Source organism: Alligator mississippiensis, chromosome 4, assembly GCF_030867095.1.
Source record: "Alligator mississippiensis isolate rAllMis1 chromosome 4, rAllMis1, whole genome shotgun sequence".
In the NCBI taxonomy this organism is placed as follows: Eukaryota; Metazoa; Chordata; order Crocodylia; family Alligatoridae; genus Alligator; species Alligator mississippiensis.
The window spans coordinates 186871554-186894286 of record NC_081827.1 but is presented as its reverse complement, the minus strand read 5'-3'; the positions used below and the strand labels follow the sequence as shown (position 1 = coordinate 186894286).

The following is a 22733-nucleotide window of genomic DNA, read 5'->3' as shown; positions in this document are numbered from 1 at the left end:
GAGTCAATACTCCATTTATTTTAGGAAGTAAAATGTTCACCCATTCAACTAAACTACGCAGTTAGCACGCCATAACCAGCTTAAAGTGCTATTCCACTCTGAAAAGCTATGACATTATGAGGCTCTGTGTTTAAACCTGGCACTAATTCTGGGTTTATAAGCTAATAAATGCCAATCTTGAAACCTGTGGGATCAGAAACTTTAGCTAGAGGTTTTCTTGTTTGCATGCCAAATTCAGTAGTAAAGATTCTTAAGGCCAAATGTTGCTTTATTGTATCTTTGCAATCTGAATGCCTCCCACTTGAATAGCAGATGTCCATTTTAACTGAGGGTTAAAATTTGACCATAACATTGACCCTTTTAACTTTTAATAATTAATCTTTTGATGACATGCAGAAAGGTACTGAATTTAGCTGATACTCCAATAAACAAGAGTTTGCTCTGCAGGGATAAACAGAAGCAAAATGCAAATTTGTTGCTCAAGTCATCAGGCTAGAACTCTGAATATAGAGCATGTCTTTTCAACAAGTATCTCTTAATCTAGTTACTTTTCAGAGTATAATGGCACTTTCAGAAAGTGTACTCACTACTGCGGTCAGTTAGTGAAACATGCAACAAAGGACACAGGAGTGGCAAAACAGAGCTCTATTTTTCAGAACACACTAGTAATTCAGTGAGAAGTAATAGACACAGCAACAGCATTTACTGAATAAGATGGCCAGCAGCAGGTTTATAGTGTCTTAGGTTTCTATTTTTTTTTAACCCAAGATAGTATGATGCCTATGATTTTTTTTAAATTGTACTTCTTCCTCTTATTGTGCATGGACTGTAGAGTACCCAAAGTACATGTGACCTGAAAATGTTCATACTGAATAGTAGAAGTTTATTCCTAAATTACAAAAATAATGAACTGTGAAGTTCATTTTGGGACGAGTATCTTTAAATTAACTCAGACAGATGGATAATTTATATATAAAGACATATCATAGTTATTTCATGTACCTTTCTAATTTACCCAAAAGCAGGGATGAATCCAGAGCATATACAGTGGCATGGTCACACACCTTTTCTGACCATGCTGTAGGAGCAGCATCCAGGGACTTTAATTCCCCAAAGAAGTTAAGAATCCCCTCTGTCCCCTCCCTTGCCTGACACTGCTACTGTCCCAGGAGTGAGGGGAGCTCCTGTCCTACTCCAGCTGGGCTGCTTAGGGGCTGGGCTCAGCTTGGGACAGCAGCAGAGGTGGCAGACAGGTTCCCCCCCTTCACCTAGTGTTCCATCGGCCTGGGACAGGTGTGGGGCAGCAGATCCTGCTCACCCTCCACCACTGTCCTGAGCTGAGCCCAGCCCCCCATGCAGCCCCATTGGAGTTACTTTGGAGTTCCCCTCACCCCCAGGACAGTAGGGAAAACGGCAGCGGCAGCTGGGGAGTAGAGGAGGGGGACATGCCTCTGAGCTGGGAATGGAAAAAGGGGGGGGGGGGGGCAGAAATTCTTACCTGCTTTGGGGAGTTCGTCTGCCTGCCCAGTATGGTGGACAGGAGGGGGTGGCTGACAACAAATGGGGGGGGGAGGGGGAAGAGGAAGGTGTTAGCCACTCCTGCAGTACCAGTTGCTGGTCCCAAACCCTCTCCTTTTCAAAATCCTGGATCCACTGCCCAAAAGGTATTATAAGCCATCAATATACCAATATGGTTTTTTGACTTGAGATAATCTGAATGCATCTGCTGTCACTTTCAGAATGTTACCATAGCTTCACAGTAAATACTATTATTTGTACATTTAAAACTTGTGCCTTTGGTATTCATTCCACACATTACTCCATGCAGAGTTTGATACAAGGAGTCTGCATAACATCTCTTATTAGGGAAGGTTCATCAAATTATTATCGACTACAGTAGACTTAAAAGTAGGGATTAAGTGTACAGAATGGGAATTGAGCTAGTTTGAGATGTGACAGGGGAAAGGGGCTGTTTAAATGTTTGACTAGGAAAGTTATACAAACTTTTTTCTCCCCTTCACTTCTAGCTAACCTTGAAGATCTGTGGGAAGGAAAGAGGCAGACTGTAAGTAAGTCACATGGAGAAAATAAAACCTGCTGCATGCCTTACATTTTTGAGGGGTTTATTTCTGAAATGCTGCGAGACCTATGAGAGAAATGCATGCAAGCCATAATGCAAGAAGCCAAACCATACCTTTTGAACCTGATAGATCTACAGGAAAAAGGGGAACGGGAAGGAAAGAAGGAAAGAAACAAAGCTAGCATGAGTATGTTAATGAATAGCACTAATTTTAAACATCTACTGAAAAGGAAAAAAGTGGGTTTTTTTTCTGCAGTATGCCCAGGAAAATGCAAACAGAGAAATAAGGTGTACTTGACATTTATTCACCTTTTGTAAAAAAAGAACTCCCCTCAGCCCCCCCCCCATTACCCAATTCATTGCAACTGTCTTGTAATATTCAGACCCATTTGATACCATATTACACAAACAGAGATGTAGTTACATGCTGTGTAAATCTTTTTCTTAAACTTTACATTGAGCATGTGGTAAAATTACTATTCCAAGATCTGCTAATTGTATTTGCAGCACTCTTGCCTATGGCAACGCTCCCCTCAAAAACAATGAATACCCAAATATTCATCCAAGAAGAGAGACATGCATCCATTATAGCAGTAAAATCAAACTAGTTTAATAATATTTGGTACAGAATCGTCCTCCACGTTGCTGTTTTCTGCTAAATTAAAGAGAAGCAACAACCATTCAATAGCTGGTAAAAAGCTGCATTATCAAGTAAAATTAACTCTCAGTTGTTGGTGTGAACTGAGAATACTGTTTAAGAAGTCTGTTCATCTCTCTCTCTCTCACGCATATACAACAGTTCCACACTGGAGGGAATATTTTAACAGTTTTGCAAAGATCAATGTATGTAATTAATGACTGTACTGCTGCTACTACAAACAAAGCTACCGCCTAATTTCTTCTACCAGTTTGAATAGTGCACTGAAAAAAATTAAACCCTTTTAATTACTTTCTGACATATATTGGAATTGACTTTCATTTTTACATTATCCAAGTCCGTGTATACATGGGATAAAAAATTTAGAGAAAAGAACATTTTCTTTTGAATTTGTACAATTAATTAGATATTCCTAAGCAACAAGCAACTTTTGTGCAACAGCTAGTTTAGAGGAACACTAATTCGTGACAGAATAGAAAATATATGCCATCTGTTGTACATGCCAAATGTGTTCAATCAAGGCCAATTTTCTAGTTTACCAGAACTGAAACATCATTAATTTACTGTCTATTTTGAGACGCACAGATACTGAATAAAAGCTTATCACTTCTACACAAGGGTGTTCATATATGGAAAAAATCTAGTGGGGAAAAAGAAATTGGTTTCAATTCTGAATTTTCTTTTATTCAGCTGGAAGGAAAGAGAAACAAGGTTGGTCCGCTTTTGGATTCCTCAGTCTCCTAAATAAAGATCTTGAGATACTCCATGACCCAGTGCCTTTACAGCATTTCCCTAGGCATCTCCTCCTACACAAACCAACATGTTGCAAAAGCTATGCTTCCCAGGCCAGCCATTCCATCTATGCCTGTGTAAGTTATACTATGGCAATTATAAATTACAATTGAAAAGTTTAATTTAATGCCCCCAACAGATCAACTCGTCAAATGTCAACAGAGGGAACAATTGGAACCAAAAGATCTAAAATTGCTTCCTCACCCAATTAGTCAACTTGTCTATCATCTCACGATGTTATCTTTCTGAATTGCTATCAACCTCTTGCTTTAGAGCAAAATGGCACCATTGTTTCAGCATTATAATTTCAGAATTAAGTAAAATAAGAAGGGAAGCTACAAGTTGGAAATATGCTGAAATAGTAAGTTAGTATTTAGCACAACTGAAAACACCAGAAACCTAATTAGCTTCTATTTCAATACTTCCCAACATGAAATCCTAATCGATTCCCTTCTAGTTATACATGTGTAATGCACAATATAGATAACTCCTAGTTCTATTTTGGGAATCCCATTTTTGAGGTTATAACATCTGAGCCAAGTGGCAAGTCTACTCAATACTGTTCTCACAACAGTGCTTCAAGAAGTCTAATATCTGGAATTAAAAAAAATTGGCAAAGCTGGCTTTGAAAGCCATCCTTCTATACACCATATTTTAATCAATAAATCCTTCAAAAGGCTCCTTTTAATCTCTAAGACGTTCCCATTCTAACCATGCTCTTTCACGCTTTACAGTTACAATTAGAGCTCTCTCTTGCCTTTAGGGGTAGTTTACAGTCAACCAATACAGTACATAATGTTTTAAGTGTCGAATAGGAAAATGATAAGCAGGAAAAGGTTTTAAAGACTATTTATACATAGATGAAAAGTAAGCAGTAAACACCCATTACTTCTAAACAAATCCAAATGTCTTATTGTAGGTATGTCCTTCTACAAAGCTTTTTCTTTTTTTAGTCAACAGATTTGTAAGTACTCACAATTCTTCATAGATCATACTTCTCATTACCATTTTATTGCTTCAAGTGCTAAAAGAATACAGGACTTCCCTGATTCCTACAACACCCAACATATACCACTTAATTTGTATGCTTCTGTTGAGTAAGTTGTGTACCATCTCTCACATGAACAAGAGTTGCAAATTTTTCTGGCACACATTTATTATGAAATATATTGCAAAAAGAACAGATCTATTGATAATATAACATTAACATCCCTATACCCTTTTCATTTTTCCCCGTCAATCTTGCCACAAAGTACAGTACCTGTTTTTAGCTGCTATGTAATCTCTTTAAAAAGGATACAGACTGACCTTCATAAAGGAACAGTCCTACATTTTCTCCCATAAATAAGTGGAAAAACAAGTTCTAACCAATAATGCTCTTCGCTTCTGTCCAAGCCAGCAGTAATTTTGTAGGTCTCTGTGCTTGTTGTCTAACCAGACTTAGGTGACCGTCCTGTACACTCACTGTGTCAGATCTGGGTCAGCAGATCACGTGATCTCTAGAGACTAAATCCAGAAGGAAGTGCCCTTTCAATCCCTGGGTAACTGACAGTAAGTAAATTATTCATTTTAAGATCTTTTGCAGTCATTAACTTAAAATTTAGTTACCTTTCCACAAGCATCTTGAGGAAACAATTACAAAGGGACATTAGAAAATATCTGAATCACTGTTTTGCTTCAGTTGGCAAATATTTTCCTCTTCTTGATTTGCCTATGCACGTGTTTAGAAAGATAGCAATTCGAGTTTCCACTGTGCTATTACACCCTTGATCTCATAACATTTAGACAAAAGAAAGAAAGCATTTCTGCAAGCTCTCTGTTGTGTTAGTTGAAGTGTAGGGATTTTCTTCTGTGGATTAAAGATTGGAACAAGATTATTCTTTATTTACACTTCAGTTAACAGTATCAATTTAAACAAAAGGTCTAAGCTTTATGTCCTAGGAAGGAAAACTTAAGGAAGGTCTAAATGAAAAAAGAAAGAAAGAAAAAAAGAATGTACCCCTTTTTAAGGGGTAAACTTCAGCTTTCTACATCAAGTACCAATAATATTGCAACTTACAAAATTTACAAATTAGTTTTCATCCTTCCTCTAAAACAGGATTTTTTTAAATGCCTTAAGAATTCAACTTCTACTAAATCTTCTATAAAAAATTCCAATCTTCACAAATAAAAAACCCAATTCTGATCTTGCCTATAACCCTGACGATCTCAGTTACTCAGGTAATTAATTCACTGCACAAAGAAAATTAACTATATGTTAGGAAAGTCCACTTTACAGATAAGAGTCCAATTGACCAAAAAAACAGCCTGAACTTATGCAGCCACTTTCCCCAGAAAGAAACACAAGAACACACAGTGCCTGGGAAATGGACTGAAAATTAGCACTACAATGGAGAGCACAGTTTGTGTGAACTGTAATAATGCGAAGCAGACAAGTCCTGCCACCACTTCAACTCTCACTAGCTGGATAAAAGCACAGTTTAGTTAGGCAGCAGAAAGAGGAGAAATAAGTACTGCCTGCTATGATTGCCCTTATAAGCTAATACAACAAATCACACTGGAATCTGCCTTAAATGACATCATTCCTTTATCCATCTGCCATATGGCTAAGGATGACAGAAGAACTAAACTTAGTCCACAAACTAAGAAGTGATGATTGTTTATCTCCCCTCTGGACTAGCCTTCAGTCAAACAGATATAAAGGGGGAGGGGGAAAAAAAAAAGAAATTACAGAAAGAAAAAAAGATTAACGTAAACATTATTCTCTCTTAAGAATCATTATTTCCACTCACTAAATCACTCTTGCTGTAAGAGCTCCATGTACCCCAGGCTGTTAAAAGCCGCCAGAAACAACTTTCTCTATCTGTGGTGCAATGATTTTCCAGCAGTTAAAAAGTATTTCAGAAACAAACTCAGTACTTGACTAACTTTTAAAATTACTTATTGTGAACCAGGCATCAAAATTGAAAATATGAAAACTGCTGCAACCGAGTCTAGCTTAAATGATTTCAATTATAAATCCAGCTTTACAATTTAACCCTCTCCAAATGACTCCTTTGAAACAAACCCTACTGCAGAGAAATAAAGTGCCAGAAAACAAAACCAAAAGATTTTACTGGTTGGTTATATATAGTTATAAACCATAAAACATCTGCTAGCTTGGGACTTACTGGGTTCCTGCTGCACTTTGGATCTGAAAGAATCCCAACACCAATGTGTTTCTTCTCATGTTAAATAGGATTTGGCAGACTTGCAAGTATAACTGTTAGAACCATATGTTATTTTTTCCTCTTATCATGGCTCATGAACTGGCAATGTATCCTTACCACAGCTAGCAAATGGGATGCTTCAATCAACCACCCTAGAGTAAATATTACTTTCATCAACACTAATTCACGAAGTACATTGCTTAGGGCCACCCTTATGAATGGGTAGTGTGGGTGACTGTCTAGGGCACCATGATAAGGTGCCCCCCTCCCACACGCATGCATTTACAAGCAGCCCATGCCCACAGCAGCGTTCTCCCCTTGCCCCACCCTGGTCATTCCCTACCCCAGGCAAGACTAGCAGTCCCCAGCCCAGCCCACCCCTGCCTCCGGCCACTGCTGAAGAGGAGGCAGGCCAGGCCCATGAAGATGGCGGGGGAAGGGGGGGCGGCACTTGCTTCAGTCCACTTGCCTGCTTTGCTCCCCTGCACAGCAGCAGTGGTGCTTTCCCATGGGGAAGCAAGTCTCATGATCCAGCCCAGCAGGTACCCCCAGGGCTTTATTTCTTAAACTTTTACTAATACTACTACACACTTAAAGAAAAGGCACCAAAATACAAGTCTGCCCAGGTTGCCATTTTCCCTAAGGCCAGCCCTGAGATTGTTTCTCTCTTATTATAGCATCTTGCATGGCAGTCGATGCAAAAATGAAATTGTTTTGATGACAACTGTAATGAGCAGGTGGTAAAAAGATGTAGCATGAGGACCCTTCAGTCATAAGTATTTGCCTTCTTTGCATCTACTTAAAATGTCACCCATAGGTTTGCCACTTGCCAAAGTTCAAACAATTTCCAAGTCATATCATCCACTAATTCTCAATGATCTGCACCCCTTTATGTTAGGATGTAGAAGCATTCATGAAGGTACAAGCAAGACCCATCTCAAGTTGTTTTCAGTAGGAAATTTCTTAGAAAAACATTAAATCCTATGCACAGGTTCAGTGATAGGGTATAATAGGATCTGAATTCCTCTCCAGAAATGTGTTTCTATATTTCACAGAAACAGACTACATCAAATTTGGTTCAATCCTAACCTTTTGAAGTTAAAAATGATATATTTACTGCATCAGGTAATTTTGATATGGGTAATTTTGAGTGGTTGCTTATATGGTAGTCAGCTAGCTAGGTTTTCTAGCTTAGTACTTCAGGTTGATTATAGCCAAACAGTGCTCTCAAATCAGAAGGGTACTGTTCATAAAAAAAAAAAATATAATAATAAAAATTTACTTGCATAGGACACACTTTCATCTAAGCATGTTTTCCAAAAGGACATCTAAAACATATCTAAACTGCTCTTGGCCCTATATTTAAGGAACAATTCATAAATTATGTTCTGGAAGGCACACTGGATGAGTGGTATATCCAACTGTTCAGATACTAACTAGACTAGTTGTGCAATCTATCAGCTTTTAGTTCAGATTGGTCTGTGTTGTGCTAGCATCTCTTTCAGTCATGGTTCCAGTCAACATGTTCTGGCCTCTCAACTCTTTGTAAATTTATTTCAGCACATTCTAAAAATTATTTTCCTTCTCCATTCCCCTAATCAATCCTCAGGTATTGATCCAGTTAGGGGCATCAGATATATTTGACATATGCTTTTAGTGACATCTCCACTCTCTGTTGCTGCAAAGAATTTACTCAGGTACTTCTGGCCATTTGACACTGCACCTTACTGCTCATTGCTAAGGGATCTCCATGATTACAAGTTACTTCTTTAAAGGTCTCCTAAAGAATCCTGTCAGCATGTATTCTTCCTCATTAAACACTGCATTTGGATAAAGTGAGTGAGTTTTCTTATTTCCCTTTTCAATACTGTTAGAGTGATGTTGTAGCCATGCTGGTTCAGGAATTATGCAAGAGGCCAGGACTTCTTAGGGCAATACTTTTTATTGGACCAACTGCATAGTTGGGACAGAGCTTTCAAAATGTCTTGTATTCAAAAGCTTATCTAATCTTATCCTAATGGTTCAGTTGGTATCACCCAAAGAAATCCTTTCTTCCCTTTTAATACATTGTGGGATTCCATATATCCCTGCTACTTAGTGTCCATCATAATTTACTGATCTGTCAAGATGCGACACCAAACAAGTCTCATGGACCATGGTCCTTGTGTCCATTTACTTTACTAGGTTATAAGGCCCATCTCTACCCTGTCTTGAACTTGAATCAGTTACACACCTTATTTACTCAAATACAAGATGAGGTAGCCACCTCCCCCCAATCTGGCATTGGGAAAACAGCCTCTTGTCTAATAATAGCATATAAGGAAGCTTCACTAAATACACTATCATTAAACTGCTGCCAAAAGGAGCACGTGCTCAGCAACAGAAACCAAATATGAAGCTGATTAAGTGCAGCCAACACTGAACAGAACTATAAAACATGGACCACATTAGGCAAAAATTATTATGAGAACTCTTTTTGTGTGCGCGTGCATGCATGTGTCAGTTTGTCCATCCGTCTGTCTGTCCCGAGGCTGCTCTAAGCATTGGGGCACCTTTGATGTAACATAACTTTCCTCCATTTTCCTGTCTTTTGCAGTCCGGTCTTTGATGTTGGTGGTCCAGCTCATCCTAGGTCTCCCTCCTCTTCTTCATCCATACACAGCACCTTGCCTTAAAAAAGAACAGGCAGGTGTTCCCTCCTCAGGGAACTGGCATGGGGCCTGGAGGTACAGCAATACCAGGCCAGCATCAGGAGGGCCAGAGCCAGCCCTGACACCTTCCTCTTGGTGGCAAAAATGCTATATTTGATCACAGCCAAAAGGCCTAGATGCTGATGGGAACCTACCACAAGGATAGGTTAGTGCAGCCCATCTGAATAAGACATGCAGTAGTACCCATTAAACACAGTCCTCTTCAGCACCAACTGTTTTTTCCAGTTATGGTGAGACATTACATTGCATACATTTTGACTTCCTCTTCGCTCCCGCTGCTAAGCTGCACAATTCCCACTGACACTTCTTTGCCAGCCTTAAATGTCTAGCAAAAATCACCAAATGGGGCCCCAAACAGCTCACCCAGAATCCCTTTGTCACCCCTCCCTTTCTCAGCCTGGCACACATGATTAGTGAATGAAGAGAAGGCAGACCAGGTTGCCCTGCACCTCATCTGCATATGTATTTTTGGAAGATCCTAGGACTTGTGACAAGAGCATCCAATTCCAGTCATGAGTATGGGGATAATTAGCACATAGCTCCTTTGTGGGGGGTATCTGAAGTATACGCATATATTGAGCAGTGCTAGGCTGTGGTCACCATGCTGACTTTGCTGGGGCCCAGCCCAGTGAACTCTACAGTAAGTCATGAGCCTGCTGGTTTTGGACTAAATATCGAGAATAGTTTGTACTGTGTACAAGTAGGTGCCAAAGTGCTGCTCAAACAAGCGTTTATAGAGTACTTGTGGTAAAACTTGCAGCAGTTTCAAAAGAGGTAACATTTGTCAATTCTGGATGAACTAAGCCTATGAGTACTATATGCAAATAGCTACAGCCATGTTCAATTTCAAGGTTATATACATTTGCTTTTCACTTCCATGTGCTTAGGGAGAGCAGGGTCTTACAGTAAGGAGAGGGGGAGGGGCTGCCAGGGGAAAAAGTCGGGGGAGGATTATAAAAACATTTATACATTTTCCATATACAGAATCTAATTATTGGAGGGTCATCTTATATTCAGGTTCCTCTTCTAGTTGAGCAAATACAGATTAAGTTCCTGGCTTAATATCATACCAGCCATGCTCCTTGCTTCCAACCCGCAAAATATCCCCTTACCATGTTCACTGACTACCTCCCCAACCCATTCAAACCCTTTCTACCATTTGTCTTCCAAATCCCCTGGTCATGCATTAGTGGAGGTGCCAGAGCAGATTCCCTTCACTTTTGAGAGACAATTTACTTAAGTCTTTAATAGTAATTCTACTCAGCAGACTAACTGAATCAGTGTACTACTGCATAATTCCCATAGTTTCCAAAATAGGTCCTACACAGTCACCTTGTATTTTACTTTTACTTGACAACTGATTCATCAGCATTGGTCATAAACACTGGAAACATAGAAGAAAAAATTACAAAACAGACGCCATTGGGTTGGCAAAGCAAATGAGTGCTAACCCTCTGCACAAAACAAGTGTTATCATAATTGCATTAAATAAGGTTTCCTGACAGGTCCTAAATGACCTATATATTTAAATAAGGAAGCTGGATGGAAGAAGCATCAAAAGGAGGGTGTCACACTTATAACCTCAAGGGTAAGAGCAGAAATTTGCAACTGTCTGCCCTCAAATAAATCTAATAGGCTCCCCCCCAAAAAACTTCTGCCAAAATGAAGATCAGAATTTGGCCTTATATTACATATTTTTTCTAATGTACTCATTAGCTTTACTAGATACCTGGAACAAGCCTTTAGCTCTAGGCTCTGTGTATGGGGCTTTAACAAAATTGTTCTACAGTATTTTACTAGTCAGCTTTTCTACGAAAAATATAAATACACAGATCATTTTTCAGCCAATAAACTTCACAAGTGAAGAAATTAAGATAGGTATGTATACTAAGCGCTTATCACAGTAGAGAAATTACCAAATAAGAGTTAAACACCTCAACTTTATTCCCATGAGGCAAGCACTCTTATTTTACAAAAGGGAAAAATGAAGCAGAGGTGAACTGATGTTACATAGCAAATAGCTGTGCTTGCAACAGAAACGGGAGTGCCCAATTTTTGTCTACCTTTCTCCCCCACCTTTCCCCAAACTACTAAAAGCATACTGTCTCTCTGCCAGTTAAAGTGATGCTATTCAACTGCATTTCTCTTTTTCTAATGCTACTTCTGATAATGTCTCTCTGCTCCACAGTTTAAAGCCTCTTTACATTACTTTCTTTACACATGGTGTTAAACACAAGCCATTGCCTTATCTGCTTCTTTCCCAGACCCAAAGAAGGGCTCTTCATGCCTAAACGCTTGTCTAACGTCTCTCTCAACCATGCAGTTGGACCAATAAGAGATATTACCAAAGAAAATTTGCTTTTTTGCAATTCCTTGTTACATCTGAGATGGTCCACTGCTACTCCACTGCCGCCATGCATGTAAAGGCTAAATAAATTAGCTTGGAATGACATTATCCAAAAAATTTAAAAACCTTAAGGACTAACAATGTATATATTTTCAAGTGATCCCTGCCCATAAGCAGATCTGTCAGAGCATGTGTACTGCTTTAAACATGAGATAAATGCACACATATTCAATATATTTGTTGCATTTATAACTGCAGTAAATGCATCTAAAAAAACCCAACTTCCTGATATAATAGAACAAGCATTTTGAATCTTAGATATTCAAGATGACAATTGCATGGACAATACCATTTTTTTTGCATTCTCAAGAAGGAACAGGTTTTTTTTCCACTGCTTTTCTTAAAGAGGTCAAGGGTCTGTGTGCCTACTGACATTACAATGTCTATTCATCTAAGGCAATTTTAGATGCCAAGAAGCCACTGAAGCTGCTGGCTATCTTAATATGTCCCACAGTCATCCTTTAAACATGTCTGACAACTGGACCAGAACCAGACCACAGGGCTCCTTGGGGGCTGGATCTAGAACAGGGAATGGGTGGCTTTGGCAGTGATGGTGGCAATGGCTCCAGCTCCCACCATGTAATGTATGCCCCATGCCTGAGCCAGAGCTGCTGCCACCAGCCCATTTCATGCTGGGGCGATGGCTCTGGCACACAGCAGAGATGGCTCCAGGTCCAGCACAGGGCATGCAGCAGCAGGGCTGGTACCCGAGGAGCTGAGGTGGCCACTGTGACATTGGGCAAGGTGGCTGAAAGGCAATTGGGGCTGTTAGCCCTTACTTGTCTTCTGTCCTGATTGCCATGTCTACTGTGGTCCATGGACCCCAGATTCTGTGGTAGGCCACATCTCCCAGCCATGCCCCCTTACTTCCAGTTACCTGCCAGTAGCCCAGAGAGCCAGAAACAGTGGCTCCATGGGCCAGATCTGACCCACAGGTTGTATGTTTGACAAGGCTGATTTACTCCATGCCAAATGTTACTTAAAATACCTTTATGGCATCTTTAAAACTGAATAGTTAGCCAAAAAAAATGTTTTCATAGAATTGGGGTTTTTTTTGTGGTTATTATCTACAATTAAGTAGTGCAGTCTCAAGAGACAACGTATGCTTTGTTACAGTCTGAACTAGACAGTTAAGTTACAATTTACCAGTTAGCTGCTTGTAGCATTAATTTTCAATCTCCCAGAGAAGGGAAGATGTCATCAATTGCTTTGCAATTACCATGAAATTAGAGACTATCATCATTATGAGCTGCCACAGTGAAAATATTTGTTTACTATGGATTTGTCCCAGGCTGTTTCGGAAATCCTATTACTCAGGACTTAAGCACAGCAGGAGGCTCTATAATATAAATCTACTGCCAGCCATGCAAACCTTTTGGCTGTGACTGAAGTGACAAAGGAACATTCCATGCAAAACATGAGAAGCAACTGGAGTAGCAAAAGGCCTCTTCCTGCAATCAACATCGTGCTTCTCTGGTAACGTTTCTTCAGCAGCTGTTTCTCAGCTGCAGTGCAGACATACATATCTCAGCTAGCTTTAAACTAGCTAGCTCATGCATCAGCAACAATCCAGCCACCATGGCACAGAAGGTAGTGTGGGTTAACTGCTCAGTACTTATCCTGATTTACAGGCAGGTTTTGCAGGCTGCACGAGGCATTGTACTGCCATGGCTAAACTACTGCCAGGTCCCATGGCACTTAACAGAACACCAGTTTAGCTATTTCTAGACTAAACTGAATCATAGCTGCACAGCCATACTTTCCTTCCACCCATTTTATCCTGAACGTGACCCAATATCCTCTTGTTTTTGAGAAAACTCAATTATTTTAAAAGCATCTACAATAACAGCAGCAACCCAGTTCATTAGATGCATCTCAATAAATGTGAAGTTTCAGCTGTTTTGGACAGCACTATCTTCTTCATTATACAAAATTGATCCATTTTCTTCTAATCGGCCTCATCCTAGAAGTAATACTGTAATGTTATTCTACTACCTCTTATTCACCAAGCACACAAATATTGAACTCAGTTACTCAATACAGGATAAGTCTGATATTCTGTAGTACAGCTCTTAACCTGCCAGATACAACAGAAGTCTTTTCCAGATCCATAAAATTATTCAAATCTGCAATCCACATTGGCACACCAAATATTTTCAAAAGAAGGTGATATTTTCATGAGTTCAGTTTGCTACAACCTTTTGTGCAAATGGTATTTTTACTCTAAGAACACAGATTCCTTAAATGGATGAGATCCAGAGAGAGTCAACGCTGCCATTATGTAGCTTGTTTTAATTTACTATAAAGATGAAGGCTCAATGTCTTCCCTAATTATCATATTTGTAAAAGTCTGATACAGGGGAAACCCAAAAACTCCCTAAAAGTTAATATAAACTCAGAAATATTTGTCAACAAGTATAAACCAGGCGCACACACTCCAATTGTAAGTAACTATATTGGGTTTTCTAGCAAAAAGCATTCCCATCACATTTTCTGCATTTTCAGACTCATTTTTAACCACAGTTTAATGACCACTACTAGGTTGATCAAAAGTGTTGCCAGTGAAGACAGCTGACATTTCAGCATAGTAGAAAATTAACCAGTGACCTAAGGAATTGAGATCCTATTCAGGAAGGCAGAGAAGGTCACCCACTGAAAACTTGGTACGTACCTCTTTTTGCTGCCTCTCAAGTTCTTTCATCCGAATTTCCCGCGCTTCAGCACGTGCTGCTCGCTTTGCTGCAAGCCTTGCTTCAGCCTATGAAGAGAAAATAAACAATTTAATAAATGCTGGGCAATTTAATGTGAAGCACAAATGCAAACCAGGGCATGGAATAAGGAGATGGGATTCAGTTAGACTTTAAATAACAGGTAGGATTTCATTCACAAGTAATGATCCTGCCTTCTATAACTTGTTATGCTTTGTAGGCAGATTACATCCTTACACAGGCTACATACAGACTTTCAGTTTCTACTGGGAGAATTGCTGCTCTCCCAGTAGATGCCATAAGTATGAAGACAGTCAGCAATTCTCACAGAACAAAAATGGCCACTCCGAGAGAACACACACCTGGGAACAACCAGAGATAAATGGGTCCCAAGAAGAGATTCTCCTGGGAAAGGAAACTTGTACATGTACTTTCTGAGGAAAGCAGCCGCATCCCAGTGTGTTTTGCTCTCCTCTCTCCCCAACCCCCATTCAAGAGAGATGGCATGTCACTCTAGCTGGATTTTAGTGCTCCAACTGAACAGGAAGCACCTTCACGTTGTGATGCAAGAAGACACAGCCTGGAAGGTAGCACATCAGGGCTATTGCCATCTATCATCAAGCAGACTGAGAAGCCTGCAAAGTATGCATAGGGGCAGCAGCCCAGCATTTGAACATCTGTTCAGGTAAATTTTTTCAGAAAAACATGATCTGGGACAATTTTCCAAGGGGATTTGAACATGTGTTTGCAACCACAATCATCTAGCTTTACTCATCAGGTGCATTAAGGAAGGAAGGAAGGAAAAACTTCTAAAAGGAAGCACTCTCTCATTTACACATGCAGAGGAAACATTTGTATTAAGAGAGAGTTACAGATCTGTCAATTTTAAAAACAGGAGTAACAAATTAAGAAACTTGGAAGTAATAAAGATGTATATTATATACACAATTAATATATTTGCTTTTTCCAAGTCTGATACTGCACATGCCCATAAGCAAAGCTAGGCATGATTTTGTGTGTAAATCCTAAAGACTGAAATAATTGAAGGAATTGGTAGAATCTAAGAAAATCCACTTAACATTTGTTAAAGTATCCAAATGTTCTGAATCCTATCCAAACCCCTCTGGTCTGCAAATCTGCCAAGAGCAGGCCTCTCATGAGATTTTTAGTACTTCCCCATTTTAGCAGTTGGAAATGCCAAAGTATATTCTAGGATGACATTTTAATATTCTGTTTATGATTCCAGACAAAAGTAGGAAGGCAAAAGTCACATTAAGAAAATATATCTAAAATTAGCTTGACATTTTCAAAACCTCAGAGATTCAGGTGTGGTTCTGTTCTGATATTTTCAGTGGCTTGCCCAGTCGCAATCAGAAGTAGCCCACAGTAGAGCAAGGCTGAATGACACACTAACCCTCATCACCAGGGATCTGGGTTTTCTATTTCCCATGGAAAACAGAGAAAAACACAAATTTCCCCTTTTGCCAGAAGAAAATGCGGATTTTTCATTTTAGCGGAGAACCCACTGATTTTTCACTTTTGCAAAGAGCTCACTGCAGGCTGGCAGACTTCCAGCCTGCATGGGGCTGGAAGGGAGCGGAAGGAGGGTAGTCAGGCAGAGGGCGCCATGTGAATGTATATATACGCATGGCCACCAGGCAGCCTGGAGAACAGCTCCTGCAGGTTAGTGAACTGAGGCCCTCAGAGGGAGGGAGTTAGGTAGGGCTGGGGCTGTTGCCAAGCCAGGGGGCGCGTGGAGCTTGGGACCCAGATGCTGCATTATGTGGCCGCAGGACCCCGACAGGGAGTGGCATGGGGCTGTGTACGGCTTGTCCAGGGGATGGGGCCAGCTCCCCACTGCTGCGCACATTCTCAGGGAGCAAGGGGGACCTGTGTCCCCCAGATCTGTGCATGGGGTGAGGGGCGACGTGGGTTGCCTGCTGCAGGCTCGGGCTCCTGCCCTGCTGCCCTCCCCCAGGCCCTCCGCAGGCCAGTGGATGCAACCTGGCACTGCAGGGCCGTACAGGAAAGCTGCTTGCTGCTGAGAGCCCTGTGCTGCCCTAGAGATGCATCCCCTGCAAATGCAGCAGCACAGGGCTTTGGCTGTTACTGCTGCTGCCTGCAAAAGGGAAACATCGCCATGGCAGCAACTGTCCTCTGCAGCCCCACTCTGCCCTGCAGTGCTGGGCCAAACCCAGTATGCTGCAGAGGCCCTAGGGGAGGGCAGCAGGGCAGGAGCCCAAGCCCACAGCGGGCAGCTCACCCCCACCCTTACCTCACACACAGATTTGGGAGGCATGAGTTCCCCCTGCCCCCATCCCATCCCTCAGGAGCGCATGCAACATCCAGGAGCCAGCCCCACCTCTCCACCTGAGCTCACAGGGCTAATGAGGTGTTGCAGGAAGTGAAGGGCACCAGCAGGGCCAGGGAGGCTGGCGGGAGAGGAAGAGGCGTGAGGGGCACCAGCAGGGCTGGGGGAGTGTGAGTGGCCTTTCATTTTAATCATGGAATTGTTTTTTATCAGAGAATTTGTGATTTTTTTAAATCAGGGAAAACCATGGATCCCTGCTCATCACTATACGATTTCATAGAATAAGACCTCAAACTTTTTACTGCAGTAGAATATAGAACTTAGCACTGATGACGAATAGCTCTTTCCTAATAGTGGCATCTATTTGCCACTTTGAAAAGCGCAACATTTAAAAATAATTTAAGTAGCACTTGTAAAACGTTACTTCTATAGTAAACTGCAAACCAACAAAATTTTAGCAGCTTAACTGACCAAAAAACAAGGGGACTGCAGCTAGGTTATGGTAAAGCATAAAGTAGGAACATTGGCTTCCACCAATCATCCTATACCGAAAAGAACTGGAGAACATAAAGCATCAGTCTTCTGTTCTGTAAAGTAGGGGCAACCTTTTCGAGATGCGACTCAGAACAACCCACAGGTCAGAAAGCAGGTGCTATGGACTCAATCGCTTCCAGTTTGCATGGTGGCACAGGAAGAGCATCTGTAGCCAAAGGCTCTGGCTGCCAGATGCCAAAGATCCAATGGCTCTGTGGGCCTTCAATTGCTGATTTTTATTGCAGAGTATATTCACCATTCAAAACCATGGAGAAAGGAACTTCCCTCCCTCTCCACAACAGGAGAATAAGGAAACTACCACTCAGTTAATAAAGATATTGGTGCTCAGGTAATAACTCATTTTTGGCAAAACTAGAAACCTAAACTATATGCCAACTTATAAACTAAAGACAATTCTTCTAGATCACCATAAATTTCTACCTTAGACTGCACCAGTCAACATGCAAAAATACATATGAGACCTTATATCTAATTGAAGACTCTTCATATTTCTAGCAAACTTTTTCCCCTGCCTTTTCAAAGGAGTAGTGTCATCATTTTACTCTATTCCCTCTAAAACATCCACATATGCAGGTATCTGCTTTGATTACTGCATATTGGAAAGTGAAATCAGATTACAAGACATTTAACTGTGCATCCTGAATTTCATGTCAAGATGGCAATACTTGTAAGAAAAAAATTACTGATTCCACAAAAAGTTAAACACTTCCCTTTGGCAGGAAAATGCAAATTGTATTTATTTCTTTTTAAATAGAAGATGCTGTCCTTCAGTTCAACATTTGAGTTCTAGAGTATCTAGCCATTTCATTCAACAGTAAAAACTGTAAAACATACTTGATGAGATATCTTAAGATACAGTAACTCATTAGCAGCATGTCCGAAAACAAGTCTCAGATCTTTGTCTCAGAGCATTTAGGTTATTTATAAAGCAACGATAGTACTTTCACATACCTGATGAACATATATGATTAATTGGTTTTAGTGAGAACTAACAATGGGATCAAAAATATCATTTGCCTCTGCCCAGAAAGGTTGCAAACAACTTAGCCCTGGAATTGTACAAACATGAGCCTCGATCCTATAAACTAAAGATCTATAAACTACAAAGTTTGATCTCTCTTAAAACATGTACTTTATATATACGTTAAGGGCTTGAGTACCCTAGCATCCAATATGGATAGTTTATATAATCATTGGTGAGGACTATTTGACCCTATGCAATTAAAAATTAAAATATGATGAAATGCTTTGTTCCCCTAATTAAATGTTGGTTTTGTGCACATAACCTTAAATATTTAAGGCTATTACAGGCCAAGTGTGTTATCTGGGGCTCTACAAAGCTGAGATGACAACGCAACACTACTACGAAAACTGGGATCATTCTGAAATATTCAGTACAAGTGGCAGTCAAGAAATTTAGAGGGTACCAGGCCCAGACACAGTCACCTTCTCCTTCAGTAGCTGCCCAATTAAGATAGTTTGTCAAGTAAGTAAGGTTTCATTGTATGCACCTTAGGAAGAATGATAATCTCATCCCTAAAACTCCAACTTTCCAGATCATCAAATTTGAAGATTGGGTGTGCCTTTCTTTTAATATGCTTAACATTAGTAATGCTTCTGGTTTGGTATCTGTCAACAACAGCATGAATTCAGAGATAAGCCTTCTTATTAGGAATTGAGTCTACACTTGAAGAAACAAATTCTAGTTTCATGATTCTAGCACAGTTGTCAAATACTACCTGCCTCCTACCTGTCTCACACCCATTAACTCCCATTCCCTCTGATCTTCCCTGACATGCACTTGCATTTTCACAGACCTGAATTTTGCATATTGGCTTCAGCTTCAATTCCACCCACGAGAGTACACAAACACCAGCAGACTCTTCCTATACCTGAAGAAGGGTGTTTGTGCCCAAAAGTTTGTAAAGAACAATTTTTCCAACTATTTAGTTGGTCTAATATGAATCTTGCCTGTCAAATACAGATGACACTAACTTTGGTGAAGATAAAATCTTGTAAAATTTCTCACAGCTTAGCTGATCATGGCTGCCTACACAAAAACTGGCAGGAGCCAAAAAATACAGACAAGCTTATAACAATCTTTTTTCAGGGGAACATTACATTAACCTAACACTACAATTTAAAAAAAAAAAATACTGAAAAAGCCAAAGCTCCCAGACAGGAAGATCTGCTAAATGAGTCTTTTGTTACACAGCCTATCCTTTTCTTGGTGCATGAGGAATATCTAGGACTCTGGGATCTACTGGTGTCACTCAAACAAGCCTGGGGATAAGCAATATTTACTGTACCCAAAAAAGAAAAGGAGAGAGAAGAACCATTTCTTTGGATATTACAATCTTTTAAATTTAATCTACCTGTTGACATTACCATATTTGCTCAAATTCAAAATAAATTGGATTTTCCCTCCCCTTCCGTCAGCATGGGGGGACGGGGAGGGAAGGGGGCCTCATTTTAGATTTCCATACTAGTCTGGGACAGCCTGTAACTCAGCTGGGGCTTTGGCCCCCGGTTTGGGGCCACCACCTGATCCAGGCTGGGATGGCTCATTTGACAGGGAGGGATAGACTAGGAGGGGGGAGGGGGAACAAATGGGAAACGGGGAGCCAGCATGTGCGGCTCAGGGGGAGCATGGGAAGACAACAGTCTGCTCCCACCCCTCGCACAGCTGTTTCCTCCCTCCTTGCTTTCTGCTCCTGCCTTCAGTCCCTCCAGCTCTTATCCAGGCGGGCCAGGAGCTACTGCCGTTTCTTTCTGGCTATGCTGGGCTGGGGTCGCTACTGTTGACTGCTCCAGAACTGGAACAGAGAAGCAGCAGACAGAAAGAAGCACACAGGATGGAGGTAGCTGGCATGGGAGAGAAGCAGCAGGGATCAGACACAGGTATAAGGTGTGGGGGGAGAACAACAGATGGAGGGCAGGAGCAAGCATGTAGGGGGGTCAAGGAAGTAAGGACCAGGGGTTTGGCTCCTCACCCCCACTGCTACTTGCCCAGCCACAGCAGGGGGACAATGAATTTAAAACAACTTCTTACTAATTAGATTCTATAAATGGAAAACTATAACACATCTATAATTCTCCATTTATACAGTCTAATAATTGGGGGTGGGGTGGGGGTCATCTTAAATTCGAAGTAGTCTTGGAGTTGGGTATATATGACAGGACGTTACTCTCGAAACACATGCATGTATTCCGCTCCTCCATTTTTAATTAAAGGCCAAAAAGTTTATACACTACATATCAAGTGTCACAAATATCCACTCTTGCAGTAACTACATTTTGTCACGTACTGATACTAATACCTGTGAATTCTGAAATTCGCCCTTGAGACGCAGCAGTTCCTTCAGATGCAAATACCAGCTTCAGCTTTTAGTAGAAGATAATCAGTTTAATATTGTAGTACTTTAATTTCACCTGTGTCTTGGTGTAAAATTTGTTTTCCAGTTTTAATGTCAAATATTTAGAGATCAACACAATTCCTAGGCTTCTATTAATTTATTATACTCCAGTTTTGCAATCAATGCATTCTGTACATGCTCGGCACACAGTCAATAAATTATCACTCCATCCAGTATGTGCAAATTCAAACTATAGATACAGAATTAGATTGAAGAGAACAAGTTTTCATTTAGTAGTCCCAACCGGACGTAATGATGAGCTGTTTCTGAGGCAAATATATTTCACTTGCAAGCATGTTTTGCTTACAGCCACATACCTCTAAGCCACACACACTGGTGTCCCCCATTCCCATCTAATGGTATAGCTTAACCATTACTTATTACTCTTGGCCAATACCTTTTGGATTCTTTTAAATTAAGATTTTTAAATAATATACAATAAACTTCCACGAATGCCAGAAATCATGTACTTCCTAGAGTCATTATGGGAGGGAGGGGGCAAAAAACACTGCAACATTCTTCTAACCAATGCACTGACATTTATTTTAGGATGGCTCATCTTAACCACATCGTGCAAGAATAAACTGGTTTGAACACTGAGATTTGTTTTAACTACTATGTTTTTAAGCATGCATTCATCACAGACTGTCTAGATCCTTTTAAGCCTCCATCTTGAACAATTACTTATTAATAAAGTATTTACATTGCAATAGCAACTAAAGGACCCAACCTTATGGTGGTAGGTGATAAAGCAGCCTGTAAGAAAGACTGTTCTCTCTGCAAAAACCTTACAATCTAAAGTGTAAGTAGAGACAAAAAGTGACTAGGACAAAATGTGAGCAACACCAGGGCATGACAAGAAGATTCTGGTCAGCACGATAAGCATTAATATGATTACCAAGGTATTTAAGGGGGGAAAAAAGGTATATTTCCAAGATAAAACTTTTTTAAAATTTAATTTTAGTTTATTATGGTTTATAAAGAAAACCCTACAGTCAGCAGCACGTGTCAACCACCCTGTTTTGACTCCTTTCCATTTTCTGTAGTATTAGGTCCCTTCCTCCAGCAACAAATGCACTACTATGTGCATTTCACAAGTACTTTTGTTGTGGTTGAGACGGAAGGTTAACCAAATGCCCCCAAAAGTTCAGAGTTGTTCAGGAAAGTAGCTAATTGGGAAAATAAAATCATAACCTCGTTAAGATGATGATCCTATTTATAATACTCCTAGCTGTTATGCGAGAGCCAGAAGTGCACTACAGTGCCATGAGGCTGGTCATTAACTATAACCATGAAAGCTGCAATCTTTGCAGTTTTATTCTTAAGAAGCTGTATTTGAATTACAGTGAATTCTGACTCTTAGGCTGTTCTGGTTCACTCTGCAGATAGTAAAAAATCTAACCTTGAAGCTACAGGAAGCAAATATTTTAAATTAATGACCTGAGAGAGAGAGAGAGAGAGATCATGGAAAGTGCTGTGAAAGAAATTTTGTAAAACCTGCTCTAATTAATTTATGAGGTTTCTAGCGTTGTGTGCAGGGATTCCCAAGCGCTGCACTAAAAACCAAAACAAGGTATCTTAAGTGAAGTTTTCACACAATTAAATGTTAAGAAAATCTTAGCATTAAACTGTACAGCCTCCAACTATCCACAGAACTTTGCATCAAGGCTTGGACTGTTACACTGTGAAGGCAGACATGTTGCTCTCATGAGCAATGAGATTTTACAGCACAAACTTCACTTATAACCTGCTGATACATGAACAGCTTATATAACAACTTCTGGGCTAGGGAAAGACATTAAAAAAGCCAGAGCCTAAATTGATTCAATCTTTGCAGGTTAGTCTAACCCAGGTGCAGCTCATGAATGCTGAGATGGTAGACAGGA

At 40.4% G+C, this 22733-nt stretch overlaps 1 protein-coding gene across 8 annotated transcripts in view; it reads right to left on the bottom strand.

The window, feature by feature from the left end:
- The window catches only part of LRRFIP1 (LRR binding FLII interacting protein 1), a 185788-nt gene that overhangs the window by 77858 nt on the left and 85197 nt on the right, over nt 1–22733 (bottom strand). For 4 of the 8 annotated variants that reach the window (XM_059727186.1, XM_059727182.1, XM_059727184.1 and 1 more), the window contains exons 2-3: nt 14529–14615; nt 2195–2212 (exon numbers count right to left, since the gene is read on the bottom strand). In XM_059727186.1, the coding sequence (XP_059583169.1) occupies nt 2195–2212; nt 14529–14615 (105 nt within the window). The remainder of the gene's footprint in view (nt 1–2194; nt 2213–14528; nt 14616–22733) is intronic. The other 4 variants (XM_019492092.2, XM_014594266.3, XM_006274377.4 and 1 more) reach the window with 1 other exon arrangement.